The sequence below is a fragment of the Lepidothrix coronata genome, unplaced genomic scaffold (assembly GCF_001604755.1).
Source record: "Lepidothrix coronata isolate B3197 unplaced genomic scaffold, Lepidothrix_coronata-1.0 Scaffold124, whole genome shotgun sequence".
Lineage (NCBI taxonomy): Eukaryota > Metazoa > Chordata > Aves > Passeriformes > Pipridae > Lepidothrix > Lepidothrix coronata.
Genome location: NW_016690304.1, coordinates 3,198,101 through 3,222,498, shown reverse-complemented (window position 1 = coordinate 3,222,498; position 24,398 = coordinate 3,198,101). Strand labels below are relative to the sequence as shown.

The window sequence follows — 24,398 nt, the reverse complement described above, 5'->3', positions numbered from 1 at the left end:
AGGTTCTAAATGCTGAAGCTGTTTAAGGAGACCACACAAGCTTTCATTATTAGAACACAGTATTCCTGAAATTGCTTTAAACCAAGAGTGATAAGGGGATGCTGGTATATTTAATGAGTATGTTCAATTATAGTATATAATCATTTGAGAGCAATAAACCTGCTAGTTGCAGGAAGTGAAGTACCATTGGATAGCTTGTCTGTGGCCATGGTGACAAAAACTCAAGAGGTTCTTCTCTCTAAGGATTCGAAGCAAGAACGTGAACGGGCTGTTGGCACTCAGTACCCTGACCATAACTGCATCCTGCATTACATGTTTTGCCCTATAAAAGGAACCTTGTCTTACCCAACTGGCTACCAACAACATGAAAAAGAACATTCTTCAGTATTCACCTGAAACCTCTAATCAACTAGTGACTAATTAAATTAGCAACATTTACAGATACGAGTGCTAAGACTAGTATTATCAGCAGGGAAAAGTCCTTTAGGTGAAGAAAGTTCTGTGCAAGAACCCAGAGAAAGAGTGAGAATGATTAATTATAACAGGTACTGACTGTTCTGCACATACAGTCAGGGTGAACTCCAACTGCAGTGGACTGCTGACAGACAAGAAAGTGATTGTTCATTGCAGCCCCTGCTAAATTCAATTCTATGCAGGGAGTACAGAAAGGCTGAAAAGGTTCTAGAAGATTTTTTTTTTTATTCTTTACTTGTGGTTTAGAGTTTATGAGGGCCAACTACAAGAATAAGTCCTCCCAATCCGCAATGCAGAAACATTAACTTTTCTCCAACACACAGAATAGCCGATTTTATTAAAGATTCAGGAAGTCAGTTATCAGCTAACAATGGTTAGAAACTGAATAAACTATAATGAATAAAACTAACATTATTAAAAACTGAATAAAACTATACTGAATAGAACTGATATTTCTTCTAACACCATTAGGATACATCTCTGAAGGTGTTCTTAGGTGCAGGTACTTATTTGCCTTACTTGTCTCAGAGAATAATATATAAGCAAGACAAGTGAAGAAATTAAGCAAACACAAGATGACTGTGTTGTTATTTAAAAGAAATCTGGAGCACTGCTGAAAATTTTACTACTGGCTCTCTGGAAAAAAAGAAGTCAACATAGTTTTAAAAGAGCACACCAAAGAGTAAACAGGCACTTTGAAAAACAGGGTACCAAGAGGTTTTAAATATGCTTTTCTGCCTATCTGGAAATGCATGAGACTAAATCACAGAGACTGATTGCATCCATTGGCAATGTTGGTATGCTTGACCTCCATTTAATACACAATACTTCATATAAGAAGCCTGTATTAGCATTCTGGAGAAATCTGCAGAATCAGAATGAAGTATATGCAACCATTTTGACACTAAAAAGGGTTTTCAAATACCAACACCACATATTTCTAAGATCAAACAAAGAAAGTACTCTTCTCGAGGAATTTGAGATTGCTACAGCAGAGTATGAATGCACATGTTAAAACATTTAACTACCCAGGAAAGATGAGTAATATGAATGCAGCTGTAGTCTAACAAAAGGAAAAAAAAATCCTAAACACATTATTTGAAAAGCACTTTTGTATATCACCTGGATCGGTCTCCTCCTTAAAAAAAAAGACCAACATGACATCAGGCCAGTCACAGTTTTGTCTAGTTAAGTCTTCAAAGCCAGAAATTTCATTGCATCTCCAAAATCTACCCTTCCTAAAAAACAAGCATCTCAAAAACAATGGTCTATTCCTTGCAGCCATATTCTAGAATCACTCACTAAACGCTTCTGACTTCAAACCAAGGAATCAGTTTTGGGGAATTATTTTAAGCCTCCCTCCACACCAAAAACAAAGTTACCGGGAAAACACTAATATCCTGGTACAAGGAATGTTAATTTGAAGCTTCAGGTCAGGAAAGAAATTATAAAATTGATTCGTAAGGAAAAACAAACAAACAAACAAACCCCAAACCAGCTGTTGAAACATCCATGTTTTTTCCCCGATCATTTCTGTTGATTAGGAGGGTTGTCATGCAGTTTATTGCCTAACCCAGCTGTCAAGGTGTCAAGGTGTGAGTATTTCCTAAGCAAAGCATGGCTGCTACTTCATATTGCTTGGGAAGGGTGAAGAGTTCTGCAATGACTTATTTGCACAACACCCAGGGTGTACAGATCTTCTCATCTCCTGGCTGAAGCCACCTGCCTTTTAATTTTTAATGCCTAACAGCAATTGCAAAGGAGAGCGAGTGACAGACAGCTGTATATTCCTGCACGAAATTCCATGACAAATGCTCTAATTCCGATGGATGCATTAATTATACATCTTCTGCTGAATTATTCCAAAATTACTCTAGCCGCAGCTGTTTAATAGCACTGGGTAAACTGAGGAGACAGCGTGGTGTTCTCAAAAACTGTGACACAAAACAGAGTGTACAGTAAACAAAATGAGCTTCAGAGGTGACCTTGCCCAGCAGTGGAATTCTGGTAGAAAACAGAATAAGGTCCCCAGAAAGTAAGGAGAAGCCCTGTTTACAGAAATATTTATTTGTCATATAATGGATTCAATTCCACCTCTCCAAATACTGCAGTGGCAGACTTACTGAGACATGAGGTGAACAAAATGACCACAAGCCCATCATTTATGATTTCAGCAAGAATCAATTTTACTATGCTAACGGATTTATAATCCATACACACATGCAGAGGCATACATAAATCCTACAGAATTATGCATATGCTCCCCACATCAAGATCTATGGCAACATTTCCAGGTCTAACAGTTTGTAGTTACTAAGGAGGGAAGCACAAAGAGCTGGGGGCATGTTGCCAGAAAGGAATCACCATGAAAATCTTCAGCAGAGTTGAGTTAGCTGTATGTAGTTGGAAATATTATTGGAGGGAGAGAGGGGACACTGTATAATTTTATCATTAATATATGACATGTTATGAATTTTATTATAAAACAAAAGTCTATGCCATGCAAAAATGAAAATTGTAAAAGGTGCTTTTTTAAGTTCAGGTTAGAAAACAACAAATGATCTCTGTGAAGAACTTAAGAGTGATCTAAAGCTGCAGAACAAGGAGTTACTGCAATTTTTCAGATCTAAAGAAATCCTTAATGAGACTGGGTTAATATTGAAGATTTAAACAAAAAATCCTCATAGACCATGAAATAGAGAATCAACTCTTAAGCACTAATGATTTATGAAATAAAGCTACTCAGCCCACAATCCTGCTTAGGGGGCAGATCATGCTCTGATACGTAAATATAACTAAAGCAAATGGTTAGAAGAGTGGTAAATCCCAAAGTATTCAAAATATTTTGGTCTCCATTTGGAAAAACACGGCAGATATATCTGACCAGCTGTCTCCATGAAGCATCAGATGAAGCCAAAGGTGCTCATTAAGAACTAAAATGTTCCTATTACAAAGAACTTACAAAATAGATAAAAACTTCAGCTTCTGTAAGAAAAATGTATTTTCCAATGCATTACACTGTTCTAATAGACAACGGGATTCTTTGAATGTGGGATGGCAAAGGAAATAATTATTAAAGTGGTGCCTGAGACACAGCAAGTTAATCATGGACAAATGCAACAGGCACAGCATGTTTGTTGTAACTCCCCCCCAGAAAATGTAAAATAACAATGGAATCAGGGTTTGTAGGTACAAGACCACAAGGAAAACCTTAGGAAAAGAGTAAGGGGAAGAAACAGTGCTGCAGAGGCTCTGGGAAATACATTCAAAATAACTGGAAAGGTTACAAAGCTTCAAGTGAAAGGCAGACTACAGAATTGCAAATGAAATGTCCATAACATGACAAAGGTTAAGGCACTTCAGACCCTGGGCAAGAAAGTCATAGCTGAAATGAAGGTAATGGTTTTGATATGAGCATAGACATAAAAACTGTCCAAGTTAGAGAGTCTGCTTCAGCTTAAGAATATAAAGAGCAGCAGTAGTTCCCTGATCTTGTTATAGGATTAAAGAAGGGACTCTACTGAACAAGACCAGTACAGTGGTTCTTAGGATCTAAAAGAGAAAAACATACGAAAGTTATACAGACATTGGAAAGTCATGAGTCATTGCTTAAAGTAGCCTCAAGTGAGGGAAGATTTATCCCAAAATGTCACATACAATGAACACAGAATTCTACTGAAAAAAAAACCAACAGCAAAACAAATAAACAAAACTGGCTGGAGGGAAAAAAAGCAAAGACAACACTGATGTTCATTGGTGTTCCTGCTTTAAGGAAGGCTTACCCAAGTGTACTCTGCTCCAAAGTGCAGGTAAACTGGGCTTCACCAATGAACATGGCAAATCTGTTATCATGGGAGCCAGATTCAGAATTCACACATCCTCCCTCTTTTGGTTTCTTCCACCAACGCCACTTAAACTGAGAGACCCGTCCCCTGACTCCCCCTCTCCCCATATAATGAGCTGGAGCAAGACCATGTGTATCAAACCCATGCAGGTAACAGAAGGGTATTTACAATCCTAACTCAGGAAAACGATCTAACAGCTGTAAAAGTACCAAAACTGAATTGTGAACACTGTGAAAATAAAGTTATTGCCTTCATAAACAGAAATCTATTTCATGTTAATTCCGGCTTTTAAATGCTGCTCCTATTGATTTTTCTCTTGAGAAGGAAGTTCTTGGAGACTGTGTCCAAGGACTACCCTACAGGGCGAGTGTGTGCTGGGCACTCTGAAGCAGGTACCGAGCAAGGTAGTGGCAATAGTGCACTGAAGAGCAGCTTCTTCCCCGTGCTTTAAATGACCACTAAGTGCAACAGCATTTTAAAGCAAGCAAATGTGTAGTTAAAGCCATCTTTAACACCTACACAGTGTTTATAATCAACATGGAAATTACAGTGAAGCAAAGCTATTTTTGAGGTAGAGGAAAGGAAAAAAAAATTATTATGGTCAGGGTGATTTTCTGATTACCTGGAACACAAAAAAATATTGGCATTTCCTCCTATTTTTTAGAACGTTCTTCAAATCAGAAGCAAAACACGGTTTTAAAGCCAACATTTTTAACAGAATTTCACAGAGGGATCAGAACAGAGCCTTACAGAGAAAAAAGCTGCAGACTCAACCAAATGGATGGTGTTGACTCTGTAATAGAGTAGCAGCCACAAGAATTAAGGGTTATTGCTTAATTTAGAGTCCTAAAATCATCATAGAAATAAAAATATTTTAGGCTCAGTCATGCAGACACCCTCAGCATTTTTCTTGGCTAACATTTTTTTTCCTCCTAGCTCCTACAATAATTGTCTGTCAAAGAATTTCTTAGAAGTTATTCCTTATCTGAGTTGTGCACCAGTTGCACAAGTTCACCATTTCCATAAGTTTGCATAGTAAGCCTCTCTCCAGTTCCTCTCTCAAATGTTCTGGGGATTTTATTTTTTTTAAATATATTTTGAAGTTAAAAGACTCAGTCCTCTTTTAGCGGTCTTTGAGCTTCACAAGCAAGGGTAAAAACCTCTGAATACTAAACAGCAAATATTATCTTTAAATCTCATTCTGAAAGTGAGCGGTGAAAAATATTTTTTCATTAAAAACACTTGTCTTTCTAAATTAATAAAAGCTTCTAATTTTTGTATGCACTTTATTTTAGCTACCCCCAAATAAATCACTCAAAATAAATTTGTCATCTTTAGTACTACAAGAGGTAAGAAGCTTCAACAGCTAATTCATCCTAAGGATCCTATCTGGAGATGCACCTTAGGAAAAGTCAGTGAAGTCTCTGGAGGTGCTCCTCTCTCCCCATTCTGGGAATGCCAAAAGACAACAAAATAAGTACCAAAGGTCAGAGTGGGCTGGAGAAAACAGACCAAAAAGCTCTCCTGCATTTCCTCTTTGGAGGGTGTCTTTTGGGTGAAAGACATTCTTGAGCTGCAAAAGCAGACAATCCCTGCTGCGGAAGACTCAAGGCAGTGGACACAGGAGACTGTCAGTAATTTTGCATAAGCTGTTGTGACAAAGCTGTAAACTGTATTTGGAAAAGGCAAGTGAAGCAGCCAGGAAAATACAGTCATTAGCTTGTGCACACAGGCATGCAAAAATGGAAAAGCTGAATAAAAAGCACAAGATGGAAGGAAGCTCGTATCAGATAACATCGCTGCTTTTTTATTGCTAAGATAAATTACCTTTTCCCAGAGAAAAGCAATGCAGTAGATTTAATACACCCTACAGAATCATTTAATAAAGTACTGTACAGGAAAGCTCAGTTTCAGGTGTAGTAGATCAGTATTAATTTGGAGGCTATACAACTGATCACATTGAAAGGGCTGGGAAGGGAGAGGAGAGACTGGAAGGTGGCCAAAATAGCAATCCTGGGACTGAGAAATAAGCAAATAAATAAATTCATTAGTGTAAATAAATAAATTCATTCATACTGGCACACAATATGATGTTAAAACATGCTGCCAAAAAACATAACTGAACCTTGTAAAGGTTTTAAAGGAAATCACTGAACACTCCAGTGAAGGTCTAAAAGTTTTATGTCTTTGGCCCACTGGGGCCAAGTGGTTTTAATCCATGGGTGGAGACAAAAGAATTGTTCACATCAACACAGTAACAAAATGTACAAATTGGCCATGAATAAATGCTGGAAATTGGAGGGAAATCTTTCCTGAGAAGCAACAGGCCTACATAGCTCTCAAGGAGATCACAGGATAACAAATTCCCTTGGTATCCCCTTGATGTACCAAACAATTAAGATTATGTGTGTTGGTTTTGGCCGAGGTAGAGAGAATTTTTTTCCACAGCAGCTTGCATGGGGCTGTTTTGGCTTTGTACTGGAAACACTGTTGATAATTCAGGGATGCTTTTGTTATTGCTGAGCAGAGCTCACACAGAGCCAAGGCTCCATGTTAAACTTCACATTTGACATCACCATTCTGCCTCAGAGATTAAACTCTACCTTCAGCTGTACTTCCGAGGAAGCAAGAATAGTACTTGTGTCATAGCAGTATCTATCTCACAAAAATGCCTACAGCTGACCTTTAATTTGAGATCAGCCAAATTCAGTTTTAGTTCCAAATGGAACTTTGTTACTATTCCTAAACTTAAGAGTTAAGATCTATCCCCATGTGAATTACAAGGTATTTCATAATCCTAGTCATAAGAAGTTGTGGACAATGGTTTGCTGTAATTCCATCAGCACTACTGGAATAAAAAATCACGGACTCAAAACTTGTGATTCAGAGAAGGATACTTCCACTAGTTCCTTGAGATAGTTAAAATATTTACAGTCTTTGTCTCCACCCTTTTCCTTGTTTTTTACTAGATCTTTAGATCTCAATAACTAAAGATTTATATGTGTGTTTACACCTATATGTATATCATTATACTTTGGCATGAAAGCACAACTGCAGATCAAATTTACAATACAGGCATTTTACTTATATCAACAGATACCTGCTATAATGTAAATTGCTGACTTAAATTCAACCGCTGTGGATTCTGGCAGGCAGTAAAATAGCAGAGTAAACTGACATTTAAAAACACAGTACAAGGTTACCCTTCCAGTTTTTAAGTGGAAATACCTTAGGGTTTTATAAACAGTGTTTCTAAAGGTTTCATTTTGCTGTCATGCAGCAGTACACCAACCCCATCAAAATGCAACAATCTATTTCAATCTAATCAACAGTGTCAGACATTAGGAATGGCAGCGAGGTATCAGTATTAATGTTTTCACAGTCTTAACCAGACCAGAATACAGCCTCAAGCTGCACTACCTTTGCACTTGTAAAATGAAATAGGAAATGCTGGTTTAAACCCAGTGACTTCACAGACTATATACAGACCACAGGACTGAACACTGTTTTCTCCAGTGGTCAGTAAAGGTTTCATACAGACCTGTGGCATGACAGACTCACCCTGATAAGATCTAAAATCCAATCAGAGACTCCATACAATGCAAAGCCCTCATGCATTCTATCAAGCTGTCATGCAAGATCAACTGCTGGTGCCAGGGTGTTGTTTCAGTAAAACCATCCTGGTTCACCAGATTTGGAATCAGATAAGCTGATAGCTGGCCTGTAAATATGTGACTTTATACTACAAAAGTCCAGTCCCCTCTCATGCAGTCAGGTTCTTCTAACATAACCCTCTTGGGCTGTATGTGTGGAGATTCCTTCCTTGGCTGGGGACGCTCTCCAAGGACAGTCCTCAAGGCTGAGAGAAAGAGATCTCTCCACGAGCGTTGGTCTGGGTGAGTCACATCACATCTCTACTTTTCTATTTTCTGTTTTGCTAGCTTTAATAAATTGTTTCTATACTTGCTTCAATATAGTACACTATCCTATCTTATACTATACTAGTAGTTTTAGCTTTTGTATTGTGTAGTAAATAATTGTGATTAAGACCTTTTGTCTGGTCATCTGTAGTAATAAATGATTCATTTTATATAATTATTCTCATTTTGCCAGTCGTTTAAACCTGTGGGACAAAGGTGGTTCAATCACACCTCTGTAATCCCTTAAATTTTAACCATTGACATAATCCAAGGCTAAGATTGGATTCCTCTCTGAGAAGGGGTTTAGAAAACAAAGGAATCCTTTCTGCACCTTGGGACTCAATGGCAGGGCTTGTTTAATAAATTTTGTCTAAGCCTTCCACTCTCACCCGTGGCAAGACCCTGGGGCAACAACATTTCCAAGGCATGACTGTCAAGGCTGACTTCCAGATGCCTAGACCAGGGATGTGGCTGGAATGCTCTGCTACTCTCTCTCCTACCCACTCCCTCTTCCCACCAAAACCTGAGACCAAGAAGGGACAGAGTATGTCCCAGTCTCATGGTGCTGTAGAACAAGGACACTGCCAGCGTGGTGCTCACTCAGAGCAGGAGCTGGGGGCACCCCTGCACCCCACAATGAGCTGTAGCCTCACGAACTCAGCACCATGCAGGAACTCTGTACAGACCTGGGCAGTGCCAATGAACTGCAGAATCAGAGAATCATTTAGGTTTAAAAAGACCAAGATCATCAAGTCCATCCATAACTATCCTTATTATGAGATCATATATTCTCTTCCTGCAGTCTTCTGCCTCATTACTTTCCAAATTTAGCCTGTGGACACCAGCCTCCTCCTCTAAAATGTGACCCCAGCATACATCTAAAGTAGGTCCATCCAGTGACCTGAATAAAGCAGCTGGTTTGTAACATAACTGTGTGATCACATAACCACAATGTCATAATGCATGTCATGTGCACAGAATGCAAATCAAGGAAAATGAAGGCTGCAAACTCAACTTCACTTCTGGTATTATCCAGCTTCTAAAAGCTCAACTCCACACCTTAAACGGTGCTTTTGCAGAGCCTTGTTGTTAGTTGGCTTGGGGTCTGTCTTCTTGTTCAGGGAAAGGGAAGGGGTAAAATGGAGGAACAGCATAAATAAGCCTGAGAAAGCACACACTCCATTGTATGGTGCTGTAGAGATCCATTTGGCTGCTAACAGCTCATATGTAAACAGGACTATACAACTAGGAAATTAAGCTCCAGCTTTAAATACTTATGGTACAGCAGTATTATGATATTACTGTTGAATAGCTCACTTTATCTCAAATATGTCTGATGCCATCCATCTGAAGAGACAGATTCAGTGTTCTTATGCTCTTTTCTTTCATACTGCAATGCAGAGAATTAAAGCTCTTTCTTTTCTTATAAATTACCTCAACATATGTTCTACAATTTAACCTCGGTCTTTGTTTTAACAAACAGTAAATGTACCTTCTCCTCTTTATGCACATTCTCTTTCCTGTTACCTCCAATTTGCATCCTTCTTATTTCTGCTCCCATTCTCTCTTTCATTTTTGTTTTTATTTCTCTGCTATTTCCGTGTCTGCTACTAGTCTGTAATTTCGTTTTCAGTAATTCTATACTCTGCCTGCAATAATTTCTCTTCAGTAACACTTCACCTTTTTACTAGGCATGAAGGATGCACTTCACTGCCCCAGGTTACTTATGTAAGCTCACTGAGGAGGTGATGGCACAGCTCTGTCCTGGTGAAGTGTCACCTTGCAATCATCTGGCACATGAAAGACTCAGCTGTGACAGAATGGCTGAGGTTACACCTCAGGGCTGCAACCTACCTGCATTTTACCTGTCAGCTGAAAAAGTTACAGCAAACCAATGAAATAAGGCCATCAAAACCAAAAAGCCCTCACCTGACTTGCTGTCTATTCATTCCAGATCATATAAACACAGGTGAAAATGAAAGGTATACGTTTGTTTTTTCTGCTCCTATTGAACAACATAAAGACAGTGGATTCTTAGGTTTGAAGTACTGCAAAGTCATTTGAGATGTCACACGCTTGATGTCCCTTGACATAGGCAAGCATTCCAACCAAAACCAGTTTTATGTCTCCCTGTCTTATGTAGACAGACAGGTTTAGGTACATTATATATATTACTGTTGAAGCAAGGCAACAGAACAGAAGTCAGTGTCAACTCCTAATGTCTTGAAACACTATTGGTTTCAAGGAAGATGGGCTCAGCTTTTACAAGATAATCAAAACTATGCTTTTCTACGCTGCTTCCCTCGGTAGTTGTCAGAGTACTTCCAGAAGTCATGAAAAATTAATGTAATGGTGAAAATGTTCAGATTTTCTCCCCAAAATATTAGAAAATAGAAACAGGCAAGTCTATTTGAAACTCTTCTCACTGTTCTGTCCCTTTAGCCACTTCCCTGCAATGTCAGTTTACTCTTGTTCACGTGAAGACACTTCTGCCCTGGACATATCTGAACTTATTAAGAAAGAGCTCAAACAACATTTCTGTCTTTTGTGGAGGTAAAATAAAGCAAATGTCAGTCAAATGTAAGGTACCAGACATTTGCTTAGACTGAGAGAGCTAGGATTTAGACTTCTGAGTTCATGAAGCTAAATTCTATATTTCAGGGAGGTACAGACTTTTTTAAGAGCAGTTTAACTGCCCAGCCACTGAAACTACTGAAAACATGGAAGTCTTGGGAGCTCCACAGGTAATTTCTTTTTATTATTATTAGTAAGCATACACTATGAAAGGCCAAAGATTCATTTACGTAAATAACAGGAACTATCTATAGTACAATACAGTTACACCCCTGTGGCCAGCATAGGCATTTTCCAAGATATGATACCCACTTTTTTAATATTATGAAAAAGTAAATGGAGACTACAAACCATTTCAGGTAGTTTCAAATTTGTTTAGCAGAAATGAAGATATTCTGGGATATCTGACCACTGCCCAATAGTCTTTAAAGTGGAAGTAGACACAAGTCATGCACTTGCTTCTCTTTATCTGAGTTTGCCTTTCATCTGCTGAGAACAAGTCTGTGAGGCCACTGCAACAAAGTGAAAATCTGCTGCTTCATTAGTTACAAGTCTCCGAACATTGTTACTTGCATTGACAACTCCAGGAAAAGTCTTCCATAATTTAAACAACCTTAAGCAGACCACGCAGTTAGAAAAAAAAAAAAAAATCAAAAATTAGGTTTGAATTGAATGGCATCACTGGATTGAACAAGATGCTGACAGGAGAGTAGAGACCACAGAGTGAATTGTTAGTGAATGTAGTGAGTTGGTTTCTTGGATTATCAAGCCTTCCTTTAGCAACGGGGTCAGGAATCTACGGAAGTATTCCATATCATTCCTTTCCATAACACAATATATAAAAAGGTGCAGATTAGAGAGTTCACTCTCTTCTCTGTTCCAGGTGGATAATTTTTTGTTGGTTTTGGTTTTACAATGATTGATTTTCTCTTTTAGTTTGCTTTTTCTGTGTGTGCTTTAACCATGTATGAAGTAGCATGTATGAACCTTGCCAATGAACTTGGTCACACTTCCACTGTTCCATGAAACCTGCTTTTGCTGGGTGTTCTTTGACTGGGTATATCACATTCCATATCATGCACCCACTGCAGGAAAAGTAGAAAGATGTAATGGACTGTTGAAGACAACTCTAAAGGCACTAGGTGAGGGAACTTACAAAAATTGGGACAAGAATTTAGCCAAGGCCACCTGGCTAGTCAACACTAGAGGCTCTGTCAATCGAGCTGGTCCTGCCCAAGCAGAATCTTTCCACACTGTAGATGGAGACAAAGTTCCAGCGATCCATCTAAGAGGTATGTTAGGTAAGGTCGTTTGGATTACTCCTCCCTCAGGCCAAGACAGTGCAGCACATCAGAGAACCACAGGATTCACTTTAAGTGTGGCATATAAAGGAAAGGTTACAGCACTGTAAAAACTGCAGAAATCAGACTTACCATTCTTGGTGAGATCCTGAACATTTGCCATCACCCCTTCAGTGTAAGCCCCCGGTTCGTAATTGTCCATCTCGCCCGAAACAATGTGAGCGACTCTGGAAGCGCGTCCTCGGATGGCACCTGCGGCACGATCCAAACCATCCCCATCCTGCTCCCTCAAGGCAATGATGCACTTGTTCACATCCTCGAGAATGTGGCTTTCTGCAAACAGAACAACACTGCTCTCAGGGTGGCACCTCTCCCACGATCACACACCGTTTAGACACAGAGCTGGCTGTGGTTTTGAATTCCCCCACTGAAAGGCCAACACAACTCAGTGAAAAACCTACAGTAAGAAACCTCCACTGAGCTTCCTTGAAATTCTTACAACAATTTATTGATTCCTAGCGTTCAAAGGTGCAGAAATACTCTCCTATAAGCAACAGCAACAAGAATACAGTGGGGCAGAAAGTGTTACAAAGATAGGAGAACCACAAACCCTTACATATGAAGTGAATATTTGCAGAATGAAGGAAAATGTCTAAGTATTAAGGCTGCTACCTTATTGTTGAAACCCTCTTAAGCCACTGTGACAACAGTTTCCATAAAGCAATGAGTCTCCAATGACAAACAGTTGCCCCAACAACTAAACTAGCTTCTTTGACATCAATGTGTTAGGATGTTCATGCTAAATCAAACTCTTACGTGAATAGAAAAAGATGTATTTTTGCCTGGTGTTAAAATTACGCTATTAATAATTAAATTTTTGCAATATTCATCGCCTTTACAAAATATATACTTCTTACATATCTTCCACACAATTAATATTTCTGTTGCAGTTCGGGGGGTTTCTGGGGGGTCACTGCCGGCTGCTCTGTGAAGGTTTTCAGGGCTGGAATCACCTCGTGGCAGGGACAGGCGGCGGAGGTACTTAAGCCAGGAGACAGAGACCACGCAGGGAATCCAGCGGAGAAGAAGAGCCTTTATTCAAATTTCCCACAGCTTATAAGGGCTGCTGGGCCGAGGATGGGATTGGCCACTTGGCTAGCCAATGCAAGGAGACAATATAATAACCATGGCAACACAGAAACCAATGGTAGACAAGTGAGTTAACAACTTCCAAACCCCGGCATATTTCTTCTTATTTATAGTAATATACTTGCTGTATTGCTGCATACAATTCTTGGTTTATATGCTATGACATGAGCATTTCTAAGTCTTCCACGAAAATCTGAAACGTTGAAAAAGAGCAAAGATTTCTCTAGAGGAAAGCACTAGGAGAAAATGGTTGCTTAGAGACTGATGGAAGCAACTGTTGGGTTGACATGGTGAGAAATGAAAAGGCAGACAAATGGAGAAGGGTGCCACTCAAAAGAGAATTACAAAATTCTTCTTCTAAAATAAATTATTGCCCCTTTGTCTTTCTGAACACATAATTTTCCTCAACATTTTTCAAATGGCAATAGTAAATTTGTATATGTGCTTAACAAACCATTTTTTGATAATTGAATATATCATAATGGGAAAAAAAAAAACAAATTAAAAAAACCCCAAAACACTAAAACATTAGCAGAAAGGGCAGAGATAAAGGAGAAAATACTGTGCTAAAGTAAGTAGGATTGGTCCTAAAACCAAAGGGTGACAGACATGAATAAGGGTTCAGATCAAGCTAGAAGACAGTAATGTCAAGACTTAGAGAGGGAGCAGTTATGTGCTTTGTTACTATTCCCATCTATACCACAAATATCAAAGGGCATATTGCTTTTTTTCAGGCAAAATAATATAAATATAAAATTTAATTTATGGTACAAAGGGTAATACCATAAAATATAATTTAAAAATATAGCTTGTTTAGAGCTTTAAAGCTTAAACACTTCTTAAAAGCTTTCATATAAGTGTTGGTATTGAATTTCCTTTCCTATACAGATCTACAGTCTGCTTTGTCTCTCAAGAGAATGTAATACAAGAATATTAGAAATGCATGATGTGAAAGCAATAGATTTGCTCCATCTTCAGAAATACCACTGTGATACTTCCCTTGCACTAAGCCAGGAATTAATTCAGAGCTTACATGGCTCTTGTTAATTCATGTGACTGCCATTTGGTACATCAGTATTAAATTCCATTTTATGTTACACAATAAATGGGACAATCACAGTAACTCAGACAGATAAAACACACAGTTAGGTAATCCTAAATTACATACTGGGTCTCACACGAGTATCTTGAGACTGTGTCTATGCAAATTCTAGTTCAGTTTATGAAAGCACTACTTTACAGAATGCCTCTGTGAACATGGAATGCCCACGTCACCAATCTCCAAGGTCAGCAGGAAACAAGAGGTTTAATAATGGTGACTTTGTCAGCACTGTTGGCTCAGTCTGTGTGTATTTGGTAACTGTGCTCATGAACTGACACCTCCATGGAAACAGGACATCTTCTTCAGTTCCACCCACACCAAACACTCCACACCCAACTGGGAAAGAAAGGGGCAAGTAACAAGGTGATCCAGGCACTAACCTGTAGCTTATCTCCCATTTTCCAGGCATCTCTTCCTGTGGGCTTCCACACGAACCAGTTTGTGAATGCACACAAGGCTGAAGCACTGATGGAAAGAGAGGGTTGATGTGCACAGAATGCAGGAGAAAGGACTAACAAAACCCCACTTCTGCTGCCACAATTATGTCTAAAATGAAGTAGTACGTCACCGTTGTATTGAGTTTAATGTTGTCCAAGTGTTGACAGAGATAACTACAGAAGTGGACAGCACAACCTCCACTTGAAGGGCTTTTGTGTGAAGAATACACTGCTCTTTGCTGTTCAGCAAAGACAGTCATTAAAGAGCTTAGTCCTGTGTTAACAGAAAGGCAGGGCTCTTCTGAGATCTACCAAGAAAAATCTCCATAATGGAAAAACACAGTTAACAGGTTATTTTGTATGATAGGAATCTCAAGTGAATTGAGAAAAAAACTTGCACACGGCTTAATGGAAATACTGTATGAATGGAACACATGGTGGAAAAGCTCCCAGTTTCCAAACCCTTCTAAGAGATGCCACAAACAACATTTTTATGGAATAGCAAGCACGGGCCCAGATGCTCAACAGAAATGCAGTTAGACCTTTACGTTGTGGCCTGAGATTCCAACCAGCAATTTTCTTCCAAAAGCCCAAAATAATATCAGGGAATATAAATTAGAATGTGGTGTTATCCTTCCAGATACTGAGTTTCAAAGAATACAAAGATGGAAGTAGATTTTATTAACTTTATATTGTCCACCCACCTTATACTAGAAAAGCTGTGCAGCATTTTTTCCTGCTACGTCCATACACGGCCACACATAAGGGGTCACTTGAGAACTTGAGGAATGCCATAAATACACCAGAAACTCCCAAGCTCTTGTCACTGTGACAGAATGCACAGACAATATGCCCACACAACGAGCATAAATGATCTTGGCCCCACACACAGGTACTGCACTGCAGACCTTCTGAATACCACAGCCAAGACTCAACCTCTCAACTATGTTCTGAAGCTCTTCCCAGATGAAGCACTTCACAATCAATAAAACCTTGCTAAATTTCATTTTCCCAAAGCACAAACAAGCTTATATATTTGCCTTAGGAGATCTAATGGAAAAGAAAAGAAATCAGCACCGATCACAGTCCAGCTGAGGTGGTTTTAATCTCTATCTTTCTTACAGATGCTTCCTCCTCCTATACAAAATGCATTAGGTCAGCTTCTGATTTTCATCCAAGTATCCTACTTCCCAGAGCAGAAAAGGAAGATTAGGATGATGTCCCATCTCTTTCTCATGAGTCAATGTCCAATGTAAGAGTTAATTGTAACAGTGGATTGATAGATGCTTAAAGAAATTGTCAGATTGCCATGGTCACCACAGCAATTACCATGAGTGGTGCACTGCACCTTCTGATTTTCCTTTGGGATATTGGTGTTAGTCATAATGGCCAAAAATCATATCTGAGCCGAGCTAACCAATGGATAATAAAGCAGTCTGACAAAGTCATGACTCAGACTGTCTCTGGGACAAAATCAATAGCTCTTCCTTTGAATGTCATCTAAGAAAAAGACAGGTGATGCCCTTCCACTCCACTTGGCACTGATAAGGCCTCAGTTGAAGCACTTTAATTAAAGTTTATCTGCTCAGTTTAAAAAAAAAAAAAAAGTGAACCAAATGGAGACACTATGAAAAAAAAAAAAAAAGAAAAATAGTTACTAGAAAATTTAAAAATACAGTATGTGAAGAAGCAATAGAAAACTCAGTTTGGTCTCCCAAAGAAAAGATGGAAAATAAAACATACTTTGCTGCAAGCCCTAAACCTAAGAATGTATGCAGTGATAGTTTAGACTGACCAAGATGATTTTTATCTTTTACCCTCTGTTGGCATGATAGGATGGGAAACCAAGAAACTTTGTACAAGAAGTCAGCTTCCTTTCAGAAGACTCCTATTCCCTGGATGTGCTACTCAGAAAAGGATTCCAAGTTTTCCAATAATGGCACTACCCAGTATGGCAAAAGACACATGCCTACAGACTCATAATGCTTTGATGAACACCAAAAAGATGTCTGACAGCAAATAATTGTTAATAATTTAGATTTAGCAAGTTCCAGTGCCAAAGTTAAGAGAACAAGATGACTAAGTGGAAAGTGCAAGTCCCAGTATACAATTCCCTGCTGTCACTCCTCCTGCATTCAGATTAAAAAAAAAAGTTACATTTAATTCCCACCTTTTTGCTGCATACTGAAGTTCAGACAATACTCAAGGCCAAATCTCCATGAGCAATCTCATGAAATAGATTTTCTTGGCACCTGTGGCTCTTTTAATAGAATATCTATATTCTACAAGCACGACAGTGTTTTAGTCACTATTCAAAAATGAAACCACTGGTAATCACTTAATGTTCAAAGTCCCTGGCAATTTCAAGAGAAGAATTTTTAAGTTAATAGAAAAGTGGAGAAAAATTACTCAGAGCGAGGAAAATGCACATCCTTCCTTCTCTGATTGCATTAACTAAATATACTTTATCTGCCAAAACTCAGTAACTAGATGATAATTGCTAATATTATTTGTTGCTAATCCATCTGACAACACTGCCATTCTGTCTCACACTAAGAGTGGCATTGACAGGCAGGGCTCCCAGTCATCTGGTATTTATTCAAATGCATTAATGTTTCCAAAATGCTCCAGTGTTAGACATATAACATACAAAGTGCATAAATATCTACTCTTATGTCCATCTAAAAAAAAGGCAAGGAGGATCCAGAAGGCTAGAGGCTAAAGCTTCACCTCAGTTCCTGAGAAAATTATGGATCAAGGAATGCTCAAGAAAAGCAAAGGAAACTTAGGACTTGATGTGAGAGAAAAAAAATAGTCTCTTCAAAACACTTGAACAAATTGCCTGTGGAGGCCAGAAATTAGTTGATGCAGACAAGTGGATGCAAGTGATGTTGTTTTCAGGTGCTAGCTAAAATAAAATATTATTACTTTTGTGGCAGACTTTTTCAGTGCTGTGGAACTACAAAATGTCCCTCTGAAAGGGGAATTGTGATGTCAAGAGAGATCAAATACGGAAGACACATAGATGAGGAGCCGCCTGAGTTAACAGGTATGTCTCATGTTAATGGGTACTAGGCTACAAGGACAGATGTTTCTGAAAGAAGAACATGTCTACAAAATGTGCCAGGGTGTTCCAGGAAGCAGTAGGCTGACTTGGGAAAAAAGTGCAATCTAAGAATCTCCAGTATTGTGGGACATCAGCGCAGAAAAGTGCAATCTAAGAATCTCCAGTATTGTGGGACATCAGCGCAGAAATCCGGTGTCTATCACAAGCAGGGAGCTGGAGGCTGCAAGACAAAAGCTACAAGACAACAGAAGAATAAAGATAGAAGATGGCTGTGGGCAGTGAAAAGAGGGAATAGCATAAAGGCATCCCCTTAGGCAAGGTTCTTCAGGACCTATCATTATCTGTGCAAGTCCTTATAGACTACTTTGGAGGGAAAAGAGACACAATGCTTTATGTTTTTAGGAACTTGTAGTCTGAAACACTGGCTTCAGTTCCGTTCCCAGAAAATACTAACTGAAGTGTGTATTTCTTTTGGATTTTACCTTAGGGTGAACAAAGTATTGACAGAGCTGGCAGCTTCCCCTTAAGGTTCATTTTCATTTACACATGCATGAATGATTCCAAGATGTTAGTATTTAAACTCAAGAAAGCTAAGGAAAAAAAAACCCAAACAACCCACACAATAAAACCAAATGCACCTAAAACCCCCTGCCACCTCACCACCAAAACAGACTCTGGAAACTAGAATATTTCCTAAAGGGAGTATCTATTAATTACAGAGTTAGCAGTCCAAAATTATCAGTTTAACCAGCTGATGAAGGTTTCAAATTACAGAAAATTTCTCTCCCTGCATGAGTGAGAATCATACAGCAATATGAATCCTTTCCAGGGTTTAATTTCTTTCCCTCATTCATTTTAACATGATTACAATAAGATTTGGTTGGTTTGAGATGCTAACTGCTTATACTTCAATCCTTACCCTCCATTTCCTGGGCACAAAATTCAGCCTACAGACAGGTTCCTGGATTGTCAGCTTCCCCATTTGGCATCCAGATGTACTCCAAGATCTTAGGAAAATGAAGGAATCATGATCTTAGACTCCCAGCATGTTTCAGTTTCTCTCCTTGCCTAAAACTTTACACAAGCCAAGTTTGGAGAGCTCTGCAAACACAGCACTGCAGAAGCACAGATATCTACCTGATATCTAGGTAATACTCTTCAATAGTCTGTAATGTGCTGCTGACTTTGTAGGACCAGAAGGGAAAAATAAGGATTTGGGAATGGTAGCAGGACAGGAAAGAGGAGACAGTGGGGAAGTAAACAAAACAGCATTCTTGCTTAATCCTTGGAAATCACCATAACTACAAATCATGTTTGCGATATGCCCCCTCTCCCTTTTCTACTGCTGCTAAGTTCCAGAATGCACATAGCAAATTTCACTCAGATTAGCCATGTCTCAGCTATGAACCCAGGTAATTATAATGTTAATAACCTAGGTAATTAGTACGGTAATACCATTCTTTCCTAAAAGAGCATTTTCTTCACTGAAGCAGCTATAACCAAAATACAATGTAATTTGCCTTCCAAACAAATTCAACAACTTCAGCTTCTTGAAGTGCAATGGAATACACCCTTTCAACCTTAATCTGACCATGCTAACCCCTCATCACAATGACCAGAATGCCATTTGGCCTAGGCAAGGCAACAATGGCCTAGAAGACCTTTTTGCATCTCAGCTACTGCAGAGAGACTGCTCCTTCAAAGTGAAGTTATTTATGTTGGAATTCTCATGGTACGTGTACATCCCGGCCTAGTGGAGCGTGTTCCTGCCTGCGGCACGGGGGGTTGGAACTAGATGAGTTTTGGACCGCTCTATGATTCCATGATCTCTTACATCTGATCACAAATATGGGGACTGATGCACAGTCCCCCTTTCCTCTTCCACAGCCAGTAGTACTTGAACAGACCTGCTTTGTACACCCAGCTTTGCTAAACTGCTCTAAAAAGTAGCTCATACATTTCAAATACATTTACACCTAATACAGCAAGAGCTTCCAGACAGATCCTAGAAACCATGAGTTAATCAGCATACATCCCTCACCCCCTACTTAAATTATAGGAATTTAAGTTTTAGTGAGCATGGCATGCTGGAAGAACATTCCCAGACAACCTCAGCTGTGCATTAACAGGTTAATTGACTGTGGTCTTTCACTTCTTTACTGAGGTGTGAGGATGGTAAATAAGTGATAACAGTCAAAATGAAACAGCTGAGGATTGGGGCAGGAGGGGCAGGGAATCACTGCAAGGATAATGAGAGTCACCAGAATAAAGAACCTCAGAGAGGTTGTTCTTGGTCTCAGTGCAATATGGACCCAGCTGTGAGCAGCAGGTTGGACCAGACCTTCCTGTCCCTTCCTACCACAATGATTTTATGATTCTGTGATACAGAGGGGAAAAACCAGTAAGAATTGCCAGCCAAAAGGAGCATGGGCTAAGGTTGATGTATCAGGTTCCCCAAATTACTGAAATACACCTCTTCTGCATCAGCAAGGCCTTTCACAGATTTTGTCATAAAATTGTTCAGAACATTTGCCACCAACTGTCAGCCTTAACTTAGACTTTTCTTTTGAGCTAGTTATCTTAGACATAATAATTACTTTTCACTCTTCACTTTAGCTACTGGATAATGGAGAATTATTTGCCTTACAAAATAATCCTGTCACATTTTCCCTTAGTATGTGACTGTCAGTTTAAAAAATACCAGGATAACCATTTTCTTTATACTCATTCATTTCCACTGCAATGCACAACCAGAGCATTCATTACTCTCCTCAGAACATTCCCTCCCAAAAAATACAGGAGACACTTTCCCTTTCGTCCTCCTTTATAAACCTCAGGTAAAAATTCTGGGAAGCTTTTTTTTCCCCAATAGATGAACTGCAAAAGGGGAGAGACTTTTCTTGGCAACTTGTTCATTTGTTTCTTCATTCCCATTAGCTTTTCAGCAGTCTGCTAGAACTGAATTCTCTGCAGGAGAATTCTTAACTACAAGAGAGGATTTTCCTCTCTTATATGAGCAGAAGACTGTGTCACATGAAACATGCTCCACAAGCTTTTGCTTGGTGTTTTGTGTGCTGCCTGCCCATTTTGAATGCAGAGTTGCTTACACACCTGATTAATTAAAGCAGATAAAAGCTACCATAACAAACCAAAACCAAAACAAAGCAAAAAACAACAGCAAAAAACCCCCAACCAACCAAAAAGAGTTGTATTCTTACTGCCTTGGAAGGTGAGATTCAATTTTCCATATCGTTTGCTCTGCCAAAAGAGAAGAACTGAAGCCTGCATTTTTATTGCCTCAGGTGAAATATGAGTTGGCCCTAAACAGGGAATAAATAAATTTGTTTTCTGCCCTTCTGTGGCTGGGAAATGGAAAATTTATCAGTGCTTTCTAAATTCTGCATTCAAAATCCAAATCTAGCTAAAATATTACCTAACTTTATGAAAATATCTCTTAAAAACTCAGAAAGGCCTCGATAAATCATAAATCTTTAAGACTAAAATGGCAAAGGCAATGTTTTCAGAGTAACAGACTATCTAAAGGAATTAGTTTATGCCAGGAATTACACAGAGTCTTGTCTCGTTGGAAATGAAAGTCTTTCAAACAGAGAAATAACTAGCCAGGTTAGAGGAAAATAATTCACAGCATGCATCTTAAAAATCAATGCATAGCTGATATCCTGGTTCATAATTTCAGGGCAGATTCTACAGAATGAAGAGCTGGCAATCTTCCCAGTTTGGACCAAACAGCATCAAAAGAAATTTGCAATTATTGGGGAATACTCAGTGTTTTGTTTTGTATCAGCTGGAAGATCTGGTCAATTTGTCACCTTCAAAAGATTTCATTTCCTCAGGTGGAGAGAGGGGGGGAATTAAAAAATGGGAAAATGTATCAACTATTTCCTTTTGCTAGATTAGTCATGCAAAACTGGGAGATTTTTGCATTACCTGTTTTACAGTGTGTGCAACAAAGCAGACCCTATTATGTTAAATGGTGGCTACTTTATGGCTATAAAATATTGTCAAAAGATAATAACCATCTGCCACTCCTAGATAATTGTTCAGGTGAAAACACTGACTTTATGATAACATTATCTTGTAACAGCTTTATATCTCCTACAGTGAGAATCTGATGAACACATAATAATGCTGTTTGACACAACAGCCAACCCCCAGACAGGGCAAGTGTTAACAGGCAGAAAACATTTAACTAACAAGAAACAATTTGAGGTAGGAAACTCTGAAGTCTCCCTACAAAAAATGGCACCTTCTAAGCTGTGATAAATTTGTCAGTTTTCCTGGTGGATACTCATCTGCAAATTGTGTTGTTTACTGTTGAAAATAGTTACCTCTCCCTTGCAGAGGGAAAAGCTGCCTTTTCACTAGACCAGCTTTTCCACTGAAGTCTAAGCTGGTATAATTTTTGTTGATGGTGAGGGGGGTTGGTGTTGCTGTTTTGTTTTTGACTTTTGGGGGTTTTATAAGAGTTAAAGTTTGGGGGGTTTAGTTTTAAGTTTATTTACACTACCATGAACCAAATTTATGGGACCAAATTGGAAGTATCTGCTAAACTTAAGTCCGGACACTTAAGTCAGACCTTGTGCACCCCACAATTTCAATTAGACACTCTCTTTCATGTCAACCTTTTTTTTTCCTCCCATGTCATGCTAATAGGCCTACATCCTGTCCAGCTGCTGGAGGTTCCAAAGGGTAGGCTGCCTTTCGATTATCAAGAAAACCTCCTTAGTATCCTACTGCTTGCAATCAAGTGCTCAAGAGGGGACCTTAAGGGAACACATTACATTTGACAATCAGCTTTTGCTTATCTTGTGCACATAAGTAAGTCTCTTTTCTCAAGTTCCACTTTAAAGAACACATGGATTTGACAAGATGCACACAGCCAGCCTGGGTCACCAACTTCCAATAGTAAAAGCATAATTAGAAGTTACTACAACACAGCTTGAGCCTGTTCTCCCAGATAAACATTTTGTATCTTTTCCTTGAAACAGAGAGTGTGGCATTCTGCACCACAGAAGCACTGTCACCTTAAACTCTGTCATTGACCAAAATCTTCCCTTACCATTTGGTTGTGCCTTTTTTCAAAACATTTTTTTGAGACTCCTGTAGATCTTTCCAGTAGGCCTCATTACAACAAGCAAACAAATCAGTTCCTGCAAAGCCGCACAAAACCATGAAAAGTTACCACCACAGCTGCAGCTGGAAAGCCATTAGCAACCAGGCTGTTAAGGAATAAATACAAAAAATTAATCCCAGTCTGCATCAAACCCATGCATCTTAGACCATGCTCCAAAGGCTGCCAAATCTCAACTCAGCCAGATCACATCCAAAGGCATCAGCCTTCAAAACTCTTGAAGAAGATGCCAGGAGTTTGCAAAGCTTGTGATGAGAAACAAATCTCACCACTAACTAGGTCTCAGCAACAACTTACTGATGATCAGTAAGAAGTGAGCAGGAATTCCACATGAAATTTCCATTTCTGAACTGGAAACAAATATTAATTTGAAACAGTGGGTTTTCACAGGACAACACTTAACAAAACTTGACAAAATTTCCCAAAATCAGCCTGTGATGCGTGGTCAAATCTGGTGGGTAGGACATGGCACACCTAAACAACAGTCCCTGAGAACACATCAATACCTAAGAAGTGTAACACCATTAAAATGTTTGCCCTTGAACCTAAGCCATCAATGTGGCAAGAGCAATTTGCATTTAGATCAGTGCATCTTTTGGGACAAGGATATGGATCCCAAAGGGAGGTAGGAGACAGCCCTAGATTTTTGATTAAACCAAAATGGATACCATGAGCATCAACAAATTTCCAGGAAGAAGACATTCCTTTAAAGGGAAGTGAAAATGAATTGTTGAGGTGTTAGTTGTGACGTGTAGCATAAATCAAATTTGATAATAGGGTAGAAACAATTGATTACCATGGTGATAAATCTGGGGAATTTGGTAGGAATTGGTGGAAACAGAAACCTGCACACAGTATTTCTACTGGACAGACTTGTATAAAATTTACATAAAATAGAACTGAGAGAGACTGGAATATGACATAATTAAGGAAAGCCTGAATAGCTCTGTAGAGTAGAAAGCCCTGTACCACAGATTGGAGGCACCAGCAAAGAGTGAGATAAGTGATTCATTTGATAACTGAAGTCTGAATTTCCAAAAGGCTTTCAAACCACTTGTTGCCTAAAGAAATTCAGGGAGAAAAAAAAAACTCCGAGACAAATTAGTTTTGGAGGTGAGATAAGGAAAGGATTTTAATTTGTGCCTAGACATAAAGATTACAAGATGTGCACCCCTCCCTCTGTACAGATGTTACAATTTATAATATTGTCTGTCCAATCCCAGATGTTTCCACCCTCGGTCTGCCCCTGGGGAATTGGGGCTGGGGGCTTTTCAAGACCTCCTTTTCATCAACCATCATCTTCTTCCGAGTACAAGGGGCATATATTCACCCAGTTCTTGACTGTACTTTTGCAGTTTAGGCCAAGGGACAAGTGTT

General features: G+C 39.1%; 1 protein-coding gene across 11 annotated transcripts in view; it reads right to left on the bottom strand.

Moving 5' to 3' along the window:
* CTNNA3 (catenin alpha 3) overlaps positions 1-24,398 on the bottom strand; it is a 438,877-nt gene that overhangs the window by 90,113 nt on the left and 324,366 nt on the right. For all 11 annotated transcript variants that reach the window (XM_017826101.1, XM_017826103.1, XM_017826104.1 and 8 more), the window contains one exon: positions 12,247-12,447. In XM_017826101.1, the coding sequence (XP_017681590.1) occupies positions 12,247-12,447 (201 nt within the window). The remainder of the gene's footprint in view (positions 1-12,246; positions 12,448-24,398) is intronic.